Source organism: Arachis ipaensis, chromosome B4, assembly GCF_059453495.1.
Source record: "Arachis ipaensis isolate K30076 ecotype BB chromosome B4, ASM5945349v1, whole genome shotgun sequence".
Lineage (NCBI taxonomy): Eukaryota > Viridiplantae > Streptophyta > Magnoliopsida > Fabales > Fabaceae > Arachis > Arachis ipaensis.
In genome coordinates, this window is record NC_142439.1 from 144,374,034 (window position 1) to 144,395,802 (window position 21,769).

Genomic DNA, 21,769 nt, shown 5'->3' on the forward strand with positions numbered 1-21,769 from the left:
AGAAGAAGTACACTATGCAAATGAATGTCCAAAAAAGAAGGATAAAAAGGATCTTACTAAGCAAATAGAAATTGCTAAGTCTTGTTTCATGGAACCATTAGAAGAATCTGATGATAACTTAGACTATATTTTTGAATATGTCTCAGAAACAGACTCAGAGACTGAGTAATAATGCCACATTTGTTACTATAAAAATAACAGAAAAGTTTACAAATGCTTTCATAGATACTGGAGCAACACAATACTTTGCTAGTACAAATATAAAACTTGATTGGAAAAAATTAAAGAAACCATTAAGAGTTAGAATAGCTGACAAATCAATACATAAAATTGACCAAAAAGCAGAGATGGCTGAAATTTTTATTCAAAATTATAGGTTCATTGTTCCATCTATATATATGTTAGATTCTGGAATGGATTTTATCATAGGAAATAATTTTTTAAAGCTATATCATCCATTCATTCAAGAATTAACATATATAGTTTTAAAAGCTCCACACGATTCTTCAATAAATCAAAAATCAAAACGTATAAAAATACCAACTACTACTATAGATAAGATCTTAAAATTTAAAATATTTTCTATATTAGAGACATGTTATTTAAATTTATACTTTCAGATAAATATTCCAAAAAATAATCTTGAAATAAAGATAGAAGAACTTTTAGATGAAATTTGTGCTGAAAATCCTTTAGATATTAAAACTACAAATAACGAATTAGTAAGCATTAAATTAAAAGATCCTACAAAAGAGATAAATGTTTCAAATAAAATTCCTTATTCCGCAAGAGATAGAGAAGAGTTTTCATTAGAATGTAGAGATCTTTTGGAAAAAGGAATTATAAGATTAAGTAAAAGTCCTCATGCGGCTCCGGCCTTTTATGTCGAAAACAATAATGAAATTAAAAGGGAAAACGAAGAATGGTTATTAACTATAAGAAGATGAATGAAGCAACTATTGATGATGCTCATAAACTTCCAAGAAAAGATTCTATTTTAGAAAAAATCAAAGGAGCAACTTGGTTTTCATCTCTTGATGCAAAATCAGGATATTGGCAACTTCGTTTAGACGAAGAAACAAGAAAATTAACTGCTTTTACTTGCCCAACAAAAGAATCAACAAGTGTGTTGCTCTATGAATGGAATGTATTACCATTCGGATTAAAACAAGCCCCAGGTATTTATCAAAGATTTATGGAAGAAAATCTAAAAGAGTTAAATGAATTTGTTTTAGTATACATTGATGATATACTAATTTTTATAAAACAGGATAAAGAAGATCATCTTCAAAAATTATTAATAGTTTTAGAAAGATGTAAAGAAAAAGGATTAGTTCTTAGCAAAAAGAAAGCAAGAATAGCAAAACAAGAAATAGAATTTCTTGGATTAATTCTATCCACTCAAGGAAAGCTAAAACTTCAACCAAATGTTCTAGAAAAGGTAAATTTATTTCCTAATAAAATAGAAGATAGAAAATAATTACAAAGATGTTTAGGGTGTATAAATTATATTTCTGATCAAGGATTTTTAAAGAATATAACAGAATACACTAAAAGCTTATTTCCAAAAATAAGTACTAAAAAAGAATGGAAATGGGATGAAAAAGATAGTATGCAAATTCAAAGAGTTAAAGAATTATGTGAAAAACTTCCAGAACTTTATATTCCAGAAGAAAACGACTACTTAATAGTAGAAACAGATGCTTCAGACATAACCTGGTCAGGATGTCTAAAAGTTAAGAAAGCTATAAAAAGTTTGAAACAAGAAAAAGAATCATTAGATTCTAAATATTCTCCAAAGGAATTACTTTGCAGGTATATTTCAGGGACTTTTACTCCAACAGAATAGAGATATACCACTCATGAAAAGGAAACTCTAGCAGCAATTAAATCTCTTAAGAAATGGAAAATTGATTTACTACCCAGAGAATTTACATTAAGGACAGATTCAAGTTACCTAATAGGTTTCATACGATATAATTTAAAAGTTGATTATAATCATGGACGATTGGTAAGATGGCAATTATTTTTGTTACAATATCCAATAAAAATTGAATATATTAAGGGTGACAAAAATGTTATTGCAGATACATTAACAAGAGAATGGAGTTCGTCTACAACGCATTAGATCAAGAAATTCAAAAATATGAGCAAGAACTCGAAAAATGCAAGCATTGTCAGCAAATAAGAATACAGATCCAATCCCTCAAGAAGGCCATTGAAGCAATGAAATCAACACAACAAGCAAAACCATCAGAGTTCAGCCAGCTAAGCATGGTGGACAAATCAGGTAAAGAAAAAATTTCAGAAAATAAAACAATTGCTGAAATTATTAAAAAATCCACCCAAGATAAAAAAATATTATGTAATTTATAATGGCCCCATGAAATGAGTATATGATGCCTGGGAAAAAGCAGCACCATTCACACATCAATCAAGGATAATTCATAAAGGAGGGTTTTTAACACTGGAAGAGGCAAAGGAATCCTTCAGGAAATATGAAGCTCTTCATCCAGAGCAAACCCTAAAAAGAGCAGATAAAACTCCAATTCAAACCCAGAGAACAGGGATAATAAGAAACATTCCTACAAGGGCTGAAATCAAGGAAAAGAAAAGGGTCTGTAGATCAAATCTCAGAGAAACCCTTAATATAGTCCTGAATTGGACTAAAGAAAAAAGGGCAATTTTGAGATATTATCCTATTGCCAAAGAACAGCTAACAAAGCTGGTTATATTTCCAGAGGCTTCCCCATCTGACACTTATCAGTTTTTTCAGTATGGATTAATTGATACAATTTTAATTTTTAATGATCTAAAAATTATTAGTAAGTTTCCTGCAGGATTCGTTGATGCAGTAAAGAGATTTAAAAATATGATTGACAATGTAAATCTAAGGGATATATCCCTAAAATTTACAAACAGTCAACCTATTTTTAATGAAGAAGAAGAATGCTTGGTTCCAGCACACCAAGTAATATTCATGTCCGTCTTCCCAGGAAATTTTCAACCAATTGATCAGATTCAAGATTTAATAATTTACAGTCATGAAGGAAGGCTAGCCAGCACATTAGCAAGGGTCTTTGAAAGAACTCAAAAAATAACGAAAGAATCTCACACAAGGATTAATTATAAAAGTAGAAATACTCTACTTGTATCCAGTAAGAGAAATGAAATTGAAGAAAGAGAGATGAGACTCTTGGTGGAATTTGAATCAGCATTCTACAACTTATCTGGACTTTTAGAAAAACTCACTGAAAGGATAAAGAAGAATCTCTGCTATTTGATAAAAGACAGAGAAGACCACAAATGCCAGCTATGTGCCTCAGAAATATCTGAAGAAAGCAATAATGAAACGGAATCAACCCACATGATAAAGGAAGAAGACAATGCATCTGAAGGCCACATGATAAAAGAGGAAGACAATGCATCTAAAGCATCTCTCAACATTATTGCATAATGACGTAAGCACTTAGGTCATAGAGCACTAACAATGTAGCTGATGCAAGATAATAAACAATGACGTAAGCAATGACGTCATAAGAAGGGTAAGGATGGGAATTGTCCATCAGACCCAACCATTATAAATAGATTGCTTAGGCAATTGTAAGAGCATCAGACAATAGAAAGTAGAAGGCTAAGAGTACTCATATGCTAGGAGAGTAAGGAGGAAGCTACCGAGGCGATTCTATAGTCTGAGGAAGAATTCCCTTAGGGAAAAATAGTTCTAAACTCCCATCTGGAGTTAGTATCTACAATCTCCCCTTTGGAGATAAAAACACCTTATGTAAAATATACTAAATAAAGGAAGTTTTTCTCTAGAAAGGTACATCTTCATCCTAGTCTTTCAATTATGAATTATTTAGAAAGTTTAGAATTAACAGAAGAATCTGATTATTATAGATTAACTGCTTTATTAGATAATGAAAAACAGGCTGTTCTAAAAACAGAATTAAATCTCAAATCAAATAAAAATTTTAATAAACAAAACCCTTTAAAAGAAGTTTTTAATAGAAAAATATAATATACTATGGAAAAATTCAACTTGAAGCCCCTATAAAGATAAAATCCGCCAATGAAGAACTTGAAATAGCTTTGATAAATGATGAAGAATTGAGTAAACAGATTGAGAAAATTAAGGATCAACAAAAAAGATCTAAAATTGGATGGATTCATATTAGTACTATACAAGTCTTAATCAAATCTACATATATGAAAGGAATTAATTCTCCAATAAGCCTAGCAATCTGTGACAAAAGAATTACTGATGACCCAATAGATCAAATAATTGGAATTGTTCATGGAAACTTGGCAAACGTAAATGTTAAATTCAATGCCCATCTTGGATACGCTATACCTTTATCAACTGAAAATCTTGGAAGATCTATAAGTTTGACTTATAAATTTCACAGAAAGAATCTAATGGAACAAGATGATGAACCATTTTCAATTACATATGCAATAAATTATGCTTTAACAAATAGCCATCATAGTATAATATTTAAAAACAGAGAAAGAATTTATGTCGATGAATTATTTCAGAAAATTGTAAAAACAGAAATACCAAAATATAAAGCTATTGAAAACCCAGTTCTATTATTAAAAGAACCATCAGGAAAATTAGTTTCATCGAATTTTCAAATAAGAGAATCTAAAATTAATAGCCCTTTAAGTTTATCTAAGTTAAAGATTAAAGAAGAAAATTCTGAAATAAAAGAATTAACAAAAAAGGTCGAAAAATTAAATGAAACCCTAAACATTAAATTATGACAATAAATAAAGAAGAAATATATGTAACTTATCAAGACAAGAAACAAGAGCTCTTTGAAAGAGAAAATCGGTTGAATTATTTACAATTTTCTGAAATAAATCAAAGAGCATTTGAAGCTCTAAAAATAATTTATGACAAGTTGAAAAGAGAAGTTGAAGAGCTAGAAAAATTAATAGAATCTCTAGAAAATAGTGATGAATCGATGATAGAGTTTGCAGAAATTCTAAAATAAATAATGAAGCATAAAAAGATTGAAAAACCAGAAAATAAAATAAAAAAAAAAGGGCAAAAAAATTAAAAAGTAAAATAAAGGAGTATAAAAGGGAATTAAATAATCTTCAGATCAAAATTAATGACCTTATAATAAAAAGGATAGAAATAAGAATAAATATAAACAAGTTGGAATTAAACTTAAAAAATTTTATAAATGCCTGGAAAACCATATTATGACTTAAAAGAATTAAAGCTATTGAAAGAAAAAAATGGAGAATGAAGTTAAAAAATTAAAAAGATATTTAGAAACAACAGAAAGTGTAGAAATAAAAGAAGTTTTTGAGGATTTGAGAAATTATAAACAGATAAAAGATTTTATATACAATAATCCATGCAAAAAAGAATATTATAAACTAAAATAAGATTGAAAAACTATAAAAATGAAATCAGAATTATAAATATACATCAAGGACTAGTAATAAATAATCATACAAGAGAAATAGTAAAAATGGTCAATACTTTAAATTATAAATTTGCAAATTATTTTTATCAAAATCCTTTAAATAAAGCACCACCAATTGAATCTATACAAATTATAAACTTATTCGAAGTAAAATATGAAGAGTTAATAGAAATTTCGAAAAAGAAATTAAAAGAAAAGTCGACTCTAAAAAATTGGTATCAGAGCCAAGTTAACGATTAAGGGTAATACTTTCTCTTTAAGCAACACTTTTAGTGATACGCTTTTAAATCAATAACAACCACAAAATGAAAAACGTCCTTACGAAAAGATAAAAATGGCATCTTTACCGTAGCATCCCCTTCAAATAAAACTTTTATCGAGAAGGATGAAATATATATATATATAGATTTTCAAAAGAGAAAAGTTACGTGTACAACAATTTTATGTTATATTAGTCAGCAGGTATTTTTAGTCTAGCAGCCTAATAATATATTTTGAAGAGTGTTAAGGGGCAGCAACTTTTGTGTTTTGTAACCATCAATTGGCCATCAATAGTATTTTTAATGGTATGAGATTACATTTAATGGTGAAAGATCACTCACTTTTCTTTCGATGGTTAAGTGCTGGCCACAAAATACAATACTTTTTAATTCCTTCCTTGCTGGCTGTAAAATTATGCACATGTTGCCTGTTGGTGTGGCAATAAACATACTCTCTACTCTCTAAACCTCTACTGTCCTAGAAATCAAAGCAAAGCTATTTTTAGAATAAGTTTGCGCAGGTCTTAATTTTCAATGGCTTATCTACTCTTACATTGTGAATTTATAATTGCAGTTATACACTGATTTCAATTAAAAGTACTACAACATTATTGAATTTTGTACTTTACAGTATAGGTAGAAACTTTAGTAACCATAAGGCTTCAGGGAGAGCATTGCAAAATAAATAGATATGAAGACAATTCTCCGAAACATGTCTTGAAATATTAGAATTCGAATAACATTGTTCCACTTATAACAATAAAGCATGACCACTAAGATTGTGCCATTTGATTAGTCACAAACTACAATATTTGCAAGCTCCTCTTCTAAAATGGTGTTGAATTTATGGATTTGAGTCCTCCCAAGTGCTACACCAACTTCAATTATTCCATCTTCTTTGTCCCTACAATCAGAGAGGGACACCAACTGAGAATGTAGGTGAACTACTTCACTCAATTTGGGTTTTCCCCACCCAAAATCTGTCTCATACACATCCAACTTTGGTGAAGATGCAATCCGCAACATACGGTGCCCTATTGTAGCAACTTCACTAAAAATTGACTTCAATCTTTCAGCACATTTATAAGGTTCAGATTGCATTTCTCTTACTTTGCTTCCAATAGCAATAGCTGCTTCAAAAATACCATTTTGCCCCACTAGCTTGCTCCTCTTAATTGCAACAATGCCATTAACCAAACAATTTCCAAAGTACGTTGAGGGAATTTCCAATTCACCAATGTTACGAGTACGACAATCTAACCAAAAACATAGGTAAAGTTCTTCATCATCATTAGTTTTAATATCTTGTTCTAATTTTATCTTACAAACCCAAAACAAAGAACATGTGACAACAAAGGTTGACAAATGTGATATCTCTAGACCATGTCTTTGGCACTTAGTAGACACATATTTCTTCAAATTATCAACATGGTCACGCGTCAAAACAAACGTGAGTCGAACATGGTTATTGTCGCTAAGAACATTGTGGCCAAGGCTCATGAACCTTTCTCTTGGAGAATTCCACACTGTTTCTAAGAAAATAGCCTTAAGCCCATTTGGGTCTTCAATCATGTCTCTATCATGAGATGGCAGAACAATATTATTCTCTTTAGATCCACAAACTGAGGCCCAAAACTTCATGAAGTGATGGAATCCCTTCCCATCTACAACCACATGACTGAAATAATAGGATTGAAAGCTTAAACAAAACCACAATAATCTAAATTATATTCGGTCTTTCTAATATTTAACTTTAGAACAGATCTGATCCAATTTATATTGGATCTCAAGATGTATCATAATTCATGTATTTCACCTAATAATTTCAAAATTTAAGAAAAAGATTCTATAATATAACATCAAAATATTTATGGCTAAAAGTTCTAATATTTATTTTTTGTTGTTCTTTTATATTAATTGATTATGAGAGAATGGAGAGTATTTGAATTTTGATCATTATTTTTCTTTCCTCATGCCTCATAATTTTTTTTCCTATCAACCAACTCACAAATTTTATTAAGATAATTCTTCGTGTGAAGATATTTTTATATAAAAATCATAATTAAAAATTATTAAATAATTAAATATATTTGATTAAATTATCATTTAATAATTTTTAATTATTATTCTTATGTAAAGATAATTAATGTATACTAATAAACAATAAAAAAATTAATATCTAAAAATTATTAAAAAAAGCCCAACGGACGCTAATTATGGATAAAAGTATAGATACTTTTATGCCACCAAAGAACATTACTATACTTTTTTAAGTTATGCAGTTACCAAAATCAGCCACCAGATATACTAGAATACAAATACACATTGAAAATAAATTAAATTATATATGTATTTATATACAAATATATTGTTGGTTAATTTTAGTAGCTGATTTTAGGGTTTGTTTGAATGAATTTCTAAGAAAAAATCTTTTTTTGAGTTATCTTTTTTTAAAAGATCTTATGGAGAAGTAAAAGTAATTTTATGTTTGGATATCTCATACAAAAAGATCTTTTTATCTATCAATTATGTTTGGGTATAACAATATAAAAATACTTTTTTGTTTATTTATTACATGAAAAATATCTTTTTTTTAAAAGAAAAAAGATCTTTTAAAAAAATTATGTAAATTACAACTTCTTAAAAAAACAAATTTTTTTTATTTTTCTAGTGCTTTTACTTTTATTACTAAAAATTTGCTAAATACACTAAAAAATAAAAAAAGATATTTTTTTATTAAAAAAAAAAAAATTTTTAATAAAATAATGACGCCACAAGTACTTAATATACAAATAGCATTTTGGTATTTTTTTTTTTTTACTTATATATTTATATTGCATAATTTGCATTTATTTACTGAAATATTGTTAAAATTGACCAAACCGAACTAATGGCAAGTGCAAAAAGATTGGATGAAATTTCACCCAAAATTCAAATAATACAATTTGGATTGAAATTTGTTTTTTTCCTTCAACATTAATAATCCAAACTGCACGTGAAAATCCATATATACCTGAAATTGATGCATATGGCGAAGCCAGAGTTAGGGAAGATAGTGACTTGAATAGCCATGGGAGGTATCAACAAGGTGCCATCCTCTAAGGCACGTGGAGAAGGCAACATAGGAACAAAAGCGTGGAAGCACGTGACATCTTTTGGTGTGTCAGATACGAGGTTGTCGAGATTTGTTGTTGTGGACTCAGCAACTATGAAAGTGAGAGTGTCACCTTCTGAATAGAGAATGTGAGGGGTTTGTGGCTTTTGAGGGAAAACTATGTTTGAAGAGAAATGGAAGAAGTGTTTGAGAGTGAGTGAAAGTGATTGTTTCAGATTTGGAAGCACTTTTTGTAAGAAGTGTGTTTTGGAGTAAGGGAATTCATAGAAGAAAATGCGTTTGCATGTTATAGGCATGCATAAATAAGGAACATCAAAGAAAGAAAGGGAAATGGAGGTTGGAGAAGGAACAGAACCTGGTGGAGGACCTACTTGAAATTGCTCTATCACCTTCACTACTGTGTCATCATGATTCATCACCTTGTTCTCCATGGAACGAAACTTGGGTTTCAGATTCAGAGTTTGTGTTGATTCCCCATGTCTTCCCTAGCAAAGCACGCTCATAGGATGCTGATAGGAGAGGGGTAAGATTCCCTAGAGGCTAGAGCTTTTGTTTCTCCACTATATGTCTTGAGTCTCGTGACTGCACATGTATATTTCACAATGATACTTTAAAATAAGAGTAATGCTAGGGGGCCAGCAACATTTGTGATTGGTAGCCATCAACTAGCCATCAATGATGATTTGATGGTGTGAGATTGGTGTGAGATTTCATCCAATGGCTCACCTTTTTCTACTGGTTACATGCTGGCCAAAATGCAATAAAATTGCTGGCCCCCTAGACTTTTCCTTAAAATAAATCAAGTAGTAGGGAATATGAGGACTATAATCGTGATTATTTTTAAATAATAACATTATATTTTAATGATCATTACAGAATATGGTGGCCTCATTGTTGTAGTCGTTTACAATATATTATATTTTGAGTGCTTGTTTTCGGTGCATTATTTTGATTCTAGTAGTAAAAGTAAAAGCACTAAAAAAAATTAAAAAAATATCTTTTTTGAGAAGCTGTAATTTATATCTTTTTTTTAAAAGATCTTTTTTTCTTAAAAAAAAGATATTTTTCATGTAATAAATAAATAAAAAAATACTTTTATATTGTTATACCCAAATATAATTAATAGATAAAAAGATCTTTTTGCATGAGATACCAAATATAAAATTACTTTTACTTTTTCATAAGATCTTTTAAAAAGAAATAACTCAAAAAAAGATATTTTCTTAGAAGTTCATCCAAGCAAAGTCTGAATCATGAATCATGAATCATGAACTGCAATTTCTTCAAGGAACTGTTCCATAAGGCTATTGAATTTCATCATTTGAGTCCTTCCAAGTGCTATCCCAACTTCAATTCCACCTTTGCCCTTGCAATCAGAGAGTGAAATTGACATTGAAGACTCTACTTGAACTACTTCACTCATCTTAGGCTTTCCCCACCCAAAATCAGTTTCATACACATCCAACTTTGGTGAACCAGCAGTTAATAACATATGCTTCCCCAATGTAGCAAACTCAGTAAAATTTGACATTAATGTTTCAGCTCCTTTATAACCTTCATATTGCAAGCATCTAATTTTGCTTCCAATAGCAATGGCAGCTTCAAAAATACCATTTTGCCCCACTAATTTGCTCTCAGTAATTTCTGCATTGCCACAAACCACACAATTACCAAAGTATGTTAATGGAATTGAAAATTGAGGAAGGTTACGAGAATCTGCCATAATTGCCAAGATGTGTAATTCATCATCATCTTTGGTATTATCTTCTGATTTCACCTTACAAACCCAAATCAAAGAACATGTCACCACAAATGTCGAAACATGCAATGTCTCTAGACCATGGTTTTGGCATTTAGTAGTCACATATTTCTTCAAATTCTCAACATGCTCATTCCTCACCACAAACGTGCGCCTCACCATGTCACTAGGAACATTATTAACTTGGCCTGTGGATTCCATGGTTTTAATCGGGATATTCCAAATAGCTTCTAGGAAAATGGGCCTGAGCCCATTTGGGTCTTGGATCATGTTCCTATCAAGCAATGGTAAATCAAGGCCCACTTTAGGCCCACAAAGCGAGGCCCAAAACTTCATGAAGTGATGAAACGCTCTCCCATCAGCAACCACGTGTCTGAAAGTAATGCATATGGCTAAGCCGGAGTTGGGGAAGATAGTTACCTGAATGGCCATAGGAGAAATCAACAAGGTTCCACTTTCATCTTCTTCCAAGGCACGTGGTGAGGGCAAAACAGGAACAAAAGGGTGCAAGCACGTGACATCTCTTGGTGAGTCAGATACGAGGTTGTTGAGATTTGTTGTTGTGGACTCAGCAACTATGAAGGGAAGAGTGTCACCTTCTTTGTAGAGAATGTGTGGAGTTTGTGGCTTTGGAGGGAAAACTATGTTGGAAGAGAAAGGGAAGAAGTGTTTGAGAGTGAGTGAAAGTGATTGTTTGAGATTTGGAATCACTTGTTGTAAGAAGTGTGTTTTGGGATAATGGAATTCATAGAAGAAAACGCGTTTGATTGGAGGGCAACAAAGCCATGGAATATCAAAGAATGTAAGGGGAATAGAAGTTGAAGAAACCGAACCTGGTGGAGGACCAATATGACACTGCTCTATCACCTTCACTCTTTTATTAGCCATCAAGTTTTAATAATGGAACTCTTAATTTGGTACTTTACATTTTGATTCTATAAATAACCGATGACTATGTGTAGATATAAGACTAGAAAAGGAAGAAAAGAATAAAATATTATTAGATTAAAGATAAACAAATTGCTCAGAAAAAAAATACTGTCATGTATGTAGGACCACATGCTCAAAACTTCAACTTGTAGGGCTAAAAAATTTGAATATGAAAGTAGGAAGAGTGTTATATTTTAACATGATAATTTTTGGTGTTTTTTAAAATTATGGAAGGTATACAAATCGGACCTTTTAATTTGTGTTTAAAAAATTTTAAAAATTTGGGGTACACAAATCGAACCCATCGATTTGTGTTTAAAAAATTAAAGACGGTCCGAGTACAGAAATCGGACGGTCTGATTTTTGTACTAAAAATTGGACAGTCCGATTTATGTAACTCTTAAAAATCGGATGGTTCGATTTATACTCCATAAATTAAATTATTTCACATTTTAAAAAAATAGTACAATAGATCACAATTTAAAAAAACACCATTGTTAACCCAATATTAAAAATAAAAATATGCAACTTGTAGAGCTATATCGTATTGTGTAAAAAAAGGTCAACGTTCATAGTTGCCATGACGTGAGGGAATACGTTAGGCTGCGTTAGTCTCTCTTCCAAATTCCAATCTCATATTCTATTCTGATCTACAAATCAAACGCGACCTATATAAACTATAAAGTATGGGAAATGACGCACTCATATGTAAAAATCTCTGTTTAATTAAAAATTATAATTTCTTATTTTTTTAAAGTCTTGTTAAAAAATATTTTAGTAAAAATTATTTAAAAAAATCATTTTTTACTTTTTTAATATATTAAATACATAAAATATTTTAAAAATTAAACTTATTCTTAAAACATAACATGGTTAAATCATTTTTTTCTAGGTTTTGTGTAAAATTAAGATATTCATTGTTAAAAGGGTTAACTAGTTATCTAGTAGAATAGGACTGACTGATGATGAATTCTATTTTTAAATAAGAGTGGTGGCATATAACACATTCAAGGATTAAAATAGAATTTAAATCATATTACTTATTTAAGGAAGTTTTTTTAGATAATTACATCTTCTTTCCAATTATAAAGAATGTGGGAATTCTAAAAAACAGCAGTATAAACAGGACAACAATAATAAAAGAAAAAATAGAATCTAGCATTAAACATCAAATCACCATAAATCATTTTCTTATGTCTTTTTATTTATTTTAAACTTAATATTTGTACTTATAAACACATTAATTACCAACACCATTGATTTGTGCATTCTACAACTTTTTATCTTCCTCTTTTAACGTTTCTAGTACTAACACTCCATTATTAAAAACAATATTATTTCTATATCTCCATATGCATCAAATTATAGAAAAAAAAAAAAAAATAACACCATCTACACTTCCTTCACATCTTTTCTTATCTTTACACTCCATTATTAAAAACAACATTATTTCTATATCTCCATGTGCATGGAATTATAGAAAAAAAATAACACCATCCACACTTCCTTCACATCTTTTCTTATCTTTCTATCTATCCACACCTCAAAGCATTTTTTGGTGGTTGGTGGCCAAACCCAATTCACACTCTATTCCACCAAAATTGATCCCCACATCTTCCATATACAATCACATGGAAAAAAAGTGATATACCGTCTCCAATTTTTTCTTACATAATACATAAAAAGATTTTGCTTTTGGCACAATCTTAAACTTACATAATCTATCTCTAGGACTCAATCTTTCTAAAATTATAAACCACATCAGCAACTCAACCGGTGGAAACACAATATTTTTCCACAATTTTTTCGTGAAATTATACATATTAGATTCCACTCCTATCTCTTTATTCATATATACCAACTTATTTAAGGGACTTAAAAGACTTGCACTATACCAAACTTGTAATTTGTTTTTGTTTGTCTCATCTTATAATGGCAAATACCATTACTTCAATTAAAAGTAAAATCCTTGCAAGACATCAAGAACGATAGACTAAAATAAAAACCCTTAAATATTTTATTTAAAACTAGCCGAAAACTTGAACCTTTTCATGATCATGAAGTGCAATATTAGCAAGGATCTCTTCCAAAATAGTGTTGAATTTTTGCATTTGAGCCCTCCCGAATGCTACACCAACTTCAATTCCACCTTCTTTGTCCCTACAATCAGAAAGAGACACCAACTCTGGAGAATTTACATGAAGTACTTCACTCAATTTGGGTTTTCCCCACCCAAAATCACTTTCATATGCATCCAACTTTGGTGAACCTGCAATTCCCGTCATACGATGCCCCATTGTTGCAAATTTACTAAAAATTGACATCAATGTTTCAGCACGTTCATAAGGACCAGATTGCAATTCTTTAATCTTGCTTCTAAGTGCAGCAGCTGCTTCAAAAATACCATTTTGCCCCACTAGCTTGCTTCTCTTAATTCCTACAATGCCATTAACCAAGCAATTCCCAAAATATGTTAAGGGAATTTTCAATTCAGCAAGGTAACGACAATCTACCCAAAAGCTTAGGTATAATTCTTCATCATTACCACTACTTTTTATATCATCTTCTGATGATTTTACCTTACAAACCCAAATCAAAGCACATGTCACAACAAATGTTGATACATGTAATAGGCTTTGGTATTTAGTATAAACCAATCTCTTCAAAATCTCCACTTGTTCACGCTTCAACACAAACCTGTGGCGAACCCTGTCATTAGGGACATTATAGATTTTTTAACTATGAATTTCAATAAGAATTGACTTCTAATTGTATAAGAAGTAAATTTTTAAATAAGTATTTACTTATATATATGTAAAAGAAATACTACACATCTAAGTCTTTTTATGAACTAAGTCTAACCAAGTTAAACAATAAAACTTAAAATAATATTAGTCATAATTGATTTTTGTTGTCTTAGACAAATTTAATTGGACTTGGTTAACAAAAAAATATGAATATGTAGCATAATCCTATATAAAAAGACAGATATTTATAAGGGTAGAGTATATTTTTTGTCTCCGAAGTTTGGCAAAAGTTTTAAAAATATCCCTAAGTTTTATTTTGTTTCAATTTTGTCCCAAAAGTTTTCGATTTGCATCAAATATACATTCGGAGGCTAAATTTCAAAAAATTTAAGACCAATATAACAATAATGCATGAAAATTATACTTGATTTGCTTGTGTTGAGGGGTTGTTCTTATGAAATTGTTATTGAATCGATCTTAACTTTTTTGAAAAATTAGCCGTCAGGGGTATATTTGATGCAAATCGAAAACTTTTGGGACAAAATTGAAACAAAATAAAATTTAGGGATATTTTTAAAACTTTTGTCAAACTTTAATGACAAAAAATGTACTTTACGCTATTTATAAATAATTATTTTAGTGTTTTAATTTGTAAAATTAGATATTATAAAAACTAATCATGTTCTATTTACATTGAAAATAACTACTTATGTATATATACAACAACAACAACAACAACAACAACAACAACAACAATAAAGCCTTGTCCCACTAAGTGGGGTCGGCTACATGAATCAAACGACGCCATTGTGTTCTGTCATGTATCATGTCTACAGAGAGACCGTTTACATGTAGGTCTCGTTTGACCACCTCATGGATGGTCTTCTTAGGTCTTCCTCTGCCTTTCGCCCTTTGTCTATCTTCCATCTCATCCACCCTTCTGACTGGATGTTCTATCGGTCTTCTTCTCACATGTCCAAACCACCTGAGATGCGATTCAACCATCTTTTTCACAATGGGTGCTACTCCAACTCTCTCCCTTATATCTTCATTCCTTATTTTATCCAATCGCGTATGACCACTCATTCATCTCAACATCTTCATCTCTGCCACACTCAGCTTATGTTCGTGCTCCCCTTTAACCGCCCAACACTCTGTACCATACAGCATAGCCGGTCTTATAGCGGTGCGATAGAATTTACCTTTAGGTTTTAAAGGTACTTTTTTGTCGCATATAAAACCAGATGCACTCCGCCAATTTGACCAACCTGCTTGGATCCTATGATTTACATCCTGTTCAATCTCTCCTTTATCCTGTATGATGCACCCAAGATACTTAAAACTTTTAACTTTTCGTAGGGTGTTTTCTCCAATCTTCACCTCTATATTGGGGTTTTCCCTTCTCAGACTGAACTTACATTCCATATATTCCGTCTTGCTACGGCTTATGCGCAGACCATACACTTCTAGAGCTTCTCTCCATAACTCCAACTTTTTATTTAGGTCTTTCCTTGACTCCCCCATAAGGACGATATCATCGGCAAAAAGTATGCACCATGGCACAGGCTCTTGGATGTGCTCTGTGAGAACTTCCAAGACTAATGTGAAAAGGTATGGACTTAAAGATGATCCCTGGTTTAATCCTATACCAATAGGAAATTCTTCTGTCACACCACCTTGAGTCTTCACACTAGTTGTGGTCCCATCATAATGTCTTTAATTGCCCGAATATATGCGATCCTTACTCTCCTCTTTTCTAAAACTTTCCATAAGACCTCCCTTGGTACCCTATCATACGCTTTTTCCAAATCAATAAACACCATATGTAGATCCCTTTTATTACTACAATACCTCTCCATCATCCTTCTTAATAGGTATATCGCTTCAGTGGTAAATCTTCCTGTCATAAATCGCGTTAGTCTCTGTTCCAAATTCCAATCTCATATTTTATTCTGATCTAGAAATCAAACGCGACCTATAAACTATGAAGTATGGGAAATGACGCATTCATATGTAAAAATCTCTGTTTAATTAAAAATTATAATTTCTTTTTTTTTTAAAGTCTTGTTAAAAAATATTTTAGTAAAAATTATTAAAAAAAAATCATTTTTTACTTTTTTAATATATTAAATACATAAAATTGTTTAAACATTAAACTTATTCTTAAAACATAACATGGTTAAATCATTTTTTTCTAGGTTTTGGGTAAAATTAAGATATTCATTGTTAAAAGGGTTAACTAGTTGTCTAGTAGAACAGGGCTGACTGATGAATTCTATTTTTAAATAAGAGTGGTGTCATATAACACATTCAAGAATTAAAATAGAATTTAAATCATATTACTTATTTAAGGAAATTTTTTTAGATAATTACATCTCCACCCAATTCTAAAAAATAGCAGTATAAACAGGACAACAAAATAAAAAAAAATAGAATCTAGTATTAAACAGCAAATCATCATAAATCATTTTCTTATGTCTTTTTATTCATCTTAAACTTAATATTTGTACTTATAAACACATTAATTACCGACACCATCAATTTGTACATTCTACAACTTCCTTGTCTTCCTCTTTTAACGTTTCTAATACCAACACTCCATTATTAAAGATAATGTTATTTCTACATCTTCATATGCATCATATTATAGAAAAAAATAACACTATCCACACTTCCTTCACATCTTTTTTTATTTTTCTATCTATCCACACCTCAAAGCATTTTTTGGTGGTTGGTGGCCAAACCCAATTCACACTCTATTCCACCAAAATTGATCCCCACACTTTCCATATACAATCACACGAGAAAAAAAAAAAAAGTGATATACCGTCTCCAATTTTTTCTTACATAATACACAAAAAAATTTTGCTTTTGGTACAATCTTAAACTTACATAATCTATCTCTAGGATTCAATCTTTCTAAAATTATAAACCACGTCAACAACTCAATCCGTAGAGACACAATACTTTTCCACAATTTTTTGGTAAAATTATACATATTAGGTTCCACTCCTATCTCTTTATTCATATATACCAACTTATTTAAGGGACTTAAAAGACTTGCACTACACCAAACTTGTAATTTATTTTGTTTGTCGTCTCATCTTATAATGGCAAATACCATTACTTCAATTAAAAGTAAAATCCTTGCAAGACATCAAGAACGATAGACTAAAATAAAAACCCTTAAATATTTTATTTAAAACTAGCCGAAAACTTGAACCTTTTCATGATCATGAAGTGCAATATCAGCAAGGATCTCTTCCAAAATAGTGTTGAATTTTTGCATGTGAGCCCTCCCAAATGCTACACCAACTTCAATTCCACCTTCTTTGTCCCTACAATCAGAAAGACACCAACTCTGGAGAATTTACAAGAAGTACTTCACTCAATTTGGGTTTTCCCCACCCAAAATCACTTTCATATGCATCCAACTTTGGTGAACCTACAATTCCCGTCATACGAGATGCCCCATTGTTGCAAATTTACTAAAAAATGACATCAATGTTTCAGCACTTTCATAAGGACCAGATTGCAATTCTTTAATCTTGCTTCTAAGTGCAACAGCTGCTTCAAAAATACCATTTTGCCCCTCTAGCTTGCTTCTCTTAGAGCAACTTCAATGGTAATTATCCCAAGTTCCTTCTCTGACACAAGGGCACTTTTGCCTGTTGGAGTGTGAACTCAAATGAGTTCCTTCACATGGATCGATGAGGAGAGTTCCTGCTCAGAGGAACTCTCAGCCTCCAACAAAAATTTGACACATGGAATGTCAATAAATAAAATTAAATTAAAACATATACATAAAATGATAATTGTATTATATACATATATATTATAACTGTTGCATGTTACATATAAATGAATTAAAAAATGTTATATATAAATAAATTAAAATATATATTACATACCTATTATATGTATGTTAATTAATTTTGTAAATTAGTTTAATTATATTTTTTATATTAAGTAATTTTATAAATTAGTTTAAATTAATTAATAATTATAATAATTAAATAGGCAGTAGTATAGACAGTTAAAAGAGAATTTGTTGAACATATAAGGCCATTTTACAATGTTTGTCGTCAACTATAAAATTTAATTATATTTTTCTTTGTATTAAGTAATTTTACAAATTAGTATAATCTCGAATTATATATTTTGTATTATTGTTATATATGAATTTATTTAATATTAGTATCTTTTAACTGTAAATTATTTTTAAATTTATAAATTTAAATTATATTATTGAAAAAAATAAATTACATTTATTTTAAGTATTTTAATTAATTAATTAAGTGGGACCACAACAGGAACTAAAGTTAGTTCCTCCTAATGGAGAAGAGAGAGATGTTTTGAGTTCCTATTTACTGTTTATGACGCAAAAGCTGATGTGGAGTTACTTTTTATGACAGGTGGGCCATAAACAAGAACTGGGATGAGTTCCCTACTGGAGATGGTCTTAATTCCTACAACGCCATTAACCAAACAATTCCCAAAATATGTTAAGGGAATTTTCAATTCAGCAAGGTAACGACAATCTACCCAAAAACTTAGGTATAATTCTTCATCATTACCACTACTTTTTATATCATCTTCTGATGATTTTAACTTACAAACCCAAATCAAAGCACATGTCACAACAAATGTTGATACATGTAATAGGCTTTGGTATTTAGTAGAAACCAATCTCTTCAAAATCTCCACTTGTTCACGCTTCAACGCAAACCTGTGGCGAACCCTGTCATTAGGGACATTATAGATAGGGTTCATGATGAATTCTCTTGGAGAATTCCACACTGATTCTAAGAAAATGGGGTTAAGCTCATTTGGGTCTTGAATGATGTCTCTATCATGCAATGGCAGAGCAACAAGATTATTCTCTTTAGACCTACAAAGTGAGCTCCAGAACTTGATGAAACTGTGGAAGGCTTTTCCATCGGTGACCACATGGCTGAAGTTGATGCAAATGGTGAAGCCAGAATTGGGAAAAACAGTGACTTGAATTGCCATTGGAGGGATCAACAAGGTGCCATCTTGTAAGGCAATTGTTTGAGGTAACTCAGGAACAAAAGGGTACATGCTTGTAACATCTCTTGAGGATGTGAGGGGCTTGTGGCTTTGGAGGGAATACTATGTGTGAAGATAAAGGGAAGAAGTGTTGAAGAGTGAGTGAAAGTGAGTTTTTGAGATTTGGAAGCAGTGTTTGCATGAAGTGTGTTGTGGTGTGAGGGAATTCATAGAAGAAGATGCGTGTACATGTAACAGGACAGCATAAAAATGGAAGATCAAAGAAAGTAAGTGGAAGAGAGGTTGAAGGAACAGAACCTGGTGGAGGACCAACTTGACATTGCTCTATGATTTTCACTACTGTGTCATCATGATTCAACTTGTTAGCCATGGAGACTTTGTGGTTTATTATTTTTGAACAACTGCAAGATTCAAGATATGGTTAGTATATAGAAAAGAAATCCAAGAAAGACAAAAAGACTTGTCTCTATCATGACAGATATTTTAATAATAATGCAACTCTAGTGAAACTGTGAAAGTCAAAATTTCACACTACAATCGGACAAATTGTTAGGCCAAATGGCCAATCATCATAAAGAACTTAAATAAATACATGATATCAGATATAATAATGGTGTAATTACAGGTGTTATAAAATTATAGGTGTTAAATTAAATTCTTTCAAAATTATATATACATTTTAAGAGAATCATAAAGATCAAAATACAATAAAAACTTATATAAAAAATATTTAATTACTGTGTTGGTTTTTATAATTGTTACGATAAAAACTTAATTATAAAATCTGATATGGTATAGACACCCAATCATAAAGAACAAAAGTATAAAATTTAATTAAAAATTCAGTAAAATTATAGGAATTGATAGAATAATTAATCCTGAGAAAAAAAACCTTATTTAACAATAGAAAATATAAGACCAAATGACCAATTATTCTCTGAACATGCATGACCTGGTATTGCAATTGAATCCCAATAACATAATTCTTCCACTTACTGAAATAAATAACCATGGCCACAAAAAGAGATTAAAATATATAGTAGCTACTGGAGATATATACGAGCCAAAGCTCATAATTATTACTTTTGAGGAAATTAATTATTCACCCTCCTTGATTGCAATATCAGCAAGGAGGTGTTCCAAAATAGAGTTGAATTTATGCATTTGAGTCCTCCCAAGAGCTACTCCAACTTGAATTCCACCTTCTTTTTCTCTACAATCAGAAAGGGTGACCAATCTTGAATCTGCTTGAAGCACCTCACTTAACATAGGTTTTCCCCACCCAAAATCAGTTTCATACGCATCAAACTTTGGTGAACCTGCAATAGCCACAGCATGCTGCTCCATTGATCCAAATTTACTAAAACATGACATCAATGTGTCAACATTCTTATACGGTTCAGATTGCATTTCTCTAATCTTGTTTCCAATGGCAACCGCTGCTTCAAAAATACCATTTTGTCCCACTAGCTTGTTCCTCTTTATAGCTGTGTTTGCATTAATCAAACAATTTCCAAAATATGTCAAAGGAATTTTCAGTTTAGCAAGGTAGCGACAATCAACCCAAAAATAAAAGTATAAATCTTCATCATCATTTGGATGAGTATTCATCACTTCTGATTTTACCTTACAAACCCAAATCAAAGAACATGTCACAACAAACGTTGACACATGTAATGTCCCCACCAAACCATGGCTTTGGCAATTAGCAGACACTAACTTCTTTAAATTCTCAACATGATCATTCCTTAGAACAAAGGAGCGGCGCACCATGTCACTAGGAACATCACGGACAATAGTCAAGGTGCTTTTTCTCGGAGAATTCCATAATGTTCCTAAGAAAATAGAGTTAAGCCCTTTTGGGTCTTGAATAATCATGTCTCTGTCATGCAGTGGCAGAGCAATAGAGTTCTCTCTAGACCCTCAAATTGAAGCCCAAAACTTGATGAAGTTATGAAAGGATCTACCATCTGCAATCACGTGATAGAAGTTGATGCATATGGTGAAGCCATAGTTGGGAAAGATTGTTACTTGAATGGCCATAGGAGGGATCAACAAGGTGCCATCTTCTAAGGCATGTGGTGAGGGCAAAATGGGAACAAAAGGGTGCAAGCACGTGACATCTCTTGGTGTGTCAGATACGAGGTTGTTTAGATTTGTTGTTGTGGATTCAGCAACTATGAAAGGAAGAGTGTCACCTTCTGAGTAGAGAATATGAGGGAATAGAGATTGAAAGAGGAACAGAACCTGGTGGAGGACCAACTTGGAACTGCTCTAACACCTTTACTTTGTGATCATAATCATTATGATTATTCATCTTGTTAGCCATGGTATTATGGAAACTTTGGGTATAGAATTATTGTGGTGGTTGATTTGAGGAACAAGTCAAGAAATGGCCATATAATAATAGAAGGTAGTATCTTTACTCTATTACAGAGAATGAGAGAAGTTTTATGCATTCATAGCTCTTGGTCAAAGTCAAA

The 21,769-nt window shown here is 31.2% G+C and overlaps 3 protein-coding genes and 2 pseudogenes across 5 annotated transcripts; all 5 read right to left on the minus strand.

Annotated features, from left to right (window-relative positions):
• Positions 1-6,405: 6,405 nt before the first annotated feature.
• LOC107635457 (coumaroyl-CoA:anthocyanidin 3-O-glucoside-6''-O-coumaroyltransferase 1-like) lies at positions 6,406-9,838 on the minus strand. 2 transcript variants are annotated; one of them, XM_088483122.1, is made up of 2 exons: positions 8,718-9,838; positions 6,406-7,280 (listed from the first exon to the last, which is right to left on the minus strand). In XM_088483122.1, exons 1-2 carry the CDS (start codon positions 9,248-9,250, stop codon positions 6,497-6,499), a joined length of 1,317 nt encoding a protein of 438 aa, XP_088339248.1. In that variant the 5' UTR covers positions 9,251-9,838; the 3' UTR covers positions 6,406-6,496. The 2 variants fall into 2 exon arrangements, with proteins under 2 accessions (XP_088339248.1, XP_016194417.1); XM_016338931.3 differs by having other exon boundaries at positions 6,406-7,382.
• Positions 9,839-9,965: 127 nt separating this feature from the next.
• Positions 9,966-11,512, minus strand: LOC107635459 (coumaroyl-CoA:anthocyanidin 3-O-glucoside-6''-O-coumaroyltransferase 1). Its single transcript, XM_016338934.3, has one exon. The coding sequence runs from the start codon at positions 11,464-11,466 to the stop codon at positions 10,078-10,080; it is 1,389 nt and encodes a 462-aa protein (XP_016194420.1). The 5' UTR covers positions 11,467-11,512; the 3' UTR covers positions 9,966-10,077.
• Positions 11,513-13,535: 2,023 nt separating this feature from the next.
• On the minus strand, positions 13,536-17,730 carry LOC148569517 (coumaroyl-CoA:anthocyanidin 3-O-glucoside-6''-O-coumaroyltransferase 1-like). The gene is made up of 4 exons (XM_088485102.1): positions 17,719-17,730; positions 17,479-17,616; positions 14,206-14,217; positions 13,536-14,087 (listed from the first exon to the last, which is right to left on the minus strand). Exons 1-4 carry the CDS (start codon positions 17,728-17,730, stop codon positions 13,536-13,538), a joined length of 714 nt encoding a protein of 237 aa, XP_088341228.1.
• Positions 17,359-20,496, minus strand: LOC110271629 (coumaroyl-CoA:anthocyanidin 3-O-glucoside-6''-O-coumaroyltransferase 1-like; annotated as a pseudogene). Its single transcript, XR_015880567.1, has 2 exons — positions 20,370-20,496; positions 17,359-19,687 (listed from the first exon to the last, which is right to left on the minus strand). The product of XR_015880567.1 is annotated as a coumaroyl-CoA:anthocyanidin 3-O-glucoside-6''-O-coumaroyltransferase 1-like (transcript).
• On the minus strand, positions 20,385-21,686 carry LOC107635458 (coumaroyl-CoA:anthocyanidin 3-O-glucoside-6''-O-coumaroyltransferase 2-like; annotated as a pseudogene).
• Positions 21,687-21,769: the final 83 nt, after the last annotated feature.

Bases quoted from the DNA above. Each gene is read 5' to 3' on its own strand.
- LOC107635457 (XM_016338931.3), bottom strand. From the start codon at position 9,250: ATGGAGAACAAGGTGATGAATCATGATGACACAGTAGTGAAGGTGATA. The intron at 7,383-8,717 runs GTATATATGGAT...CTATTATTTCAG, and splicing joins GCCATATGCATCAATTTCAG to TCATGTGGTTGTAGATGGGA.
- LOC107635459 (XM_016338934.3), bottom strand. From the start codon at position 11,466: ATGGCTAATAAAAGAGTGAAGGTGATAGAGCAGTGTCATATTGGTCCT.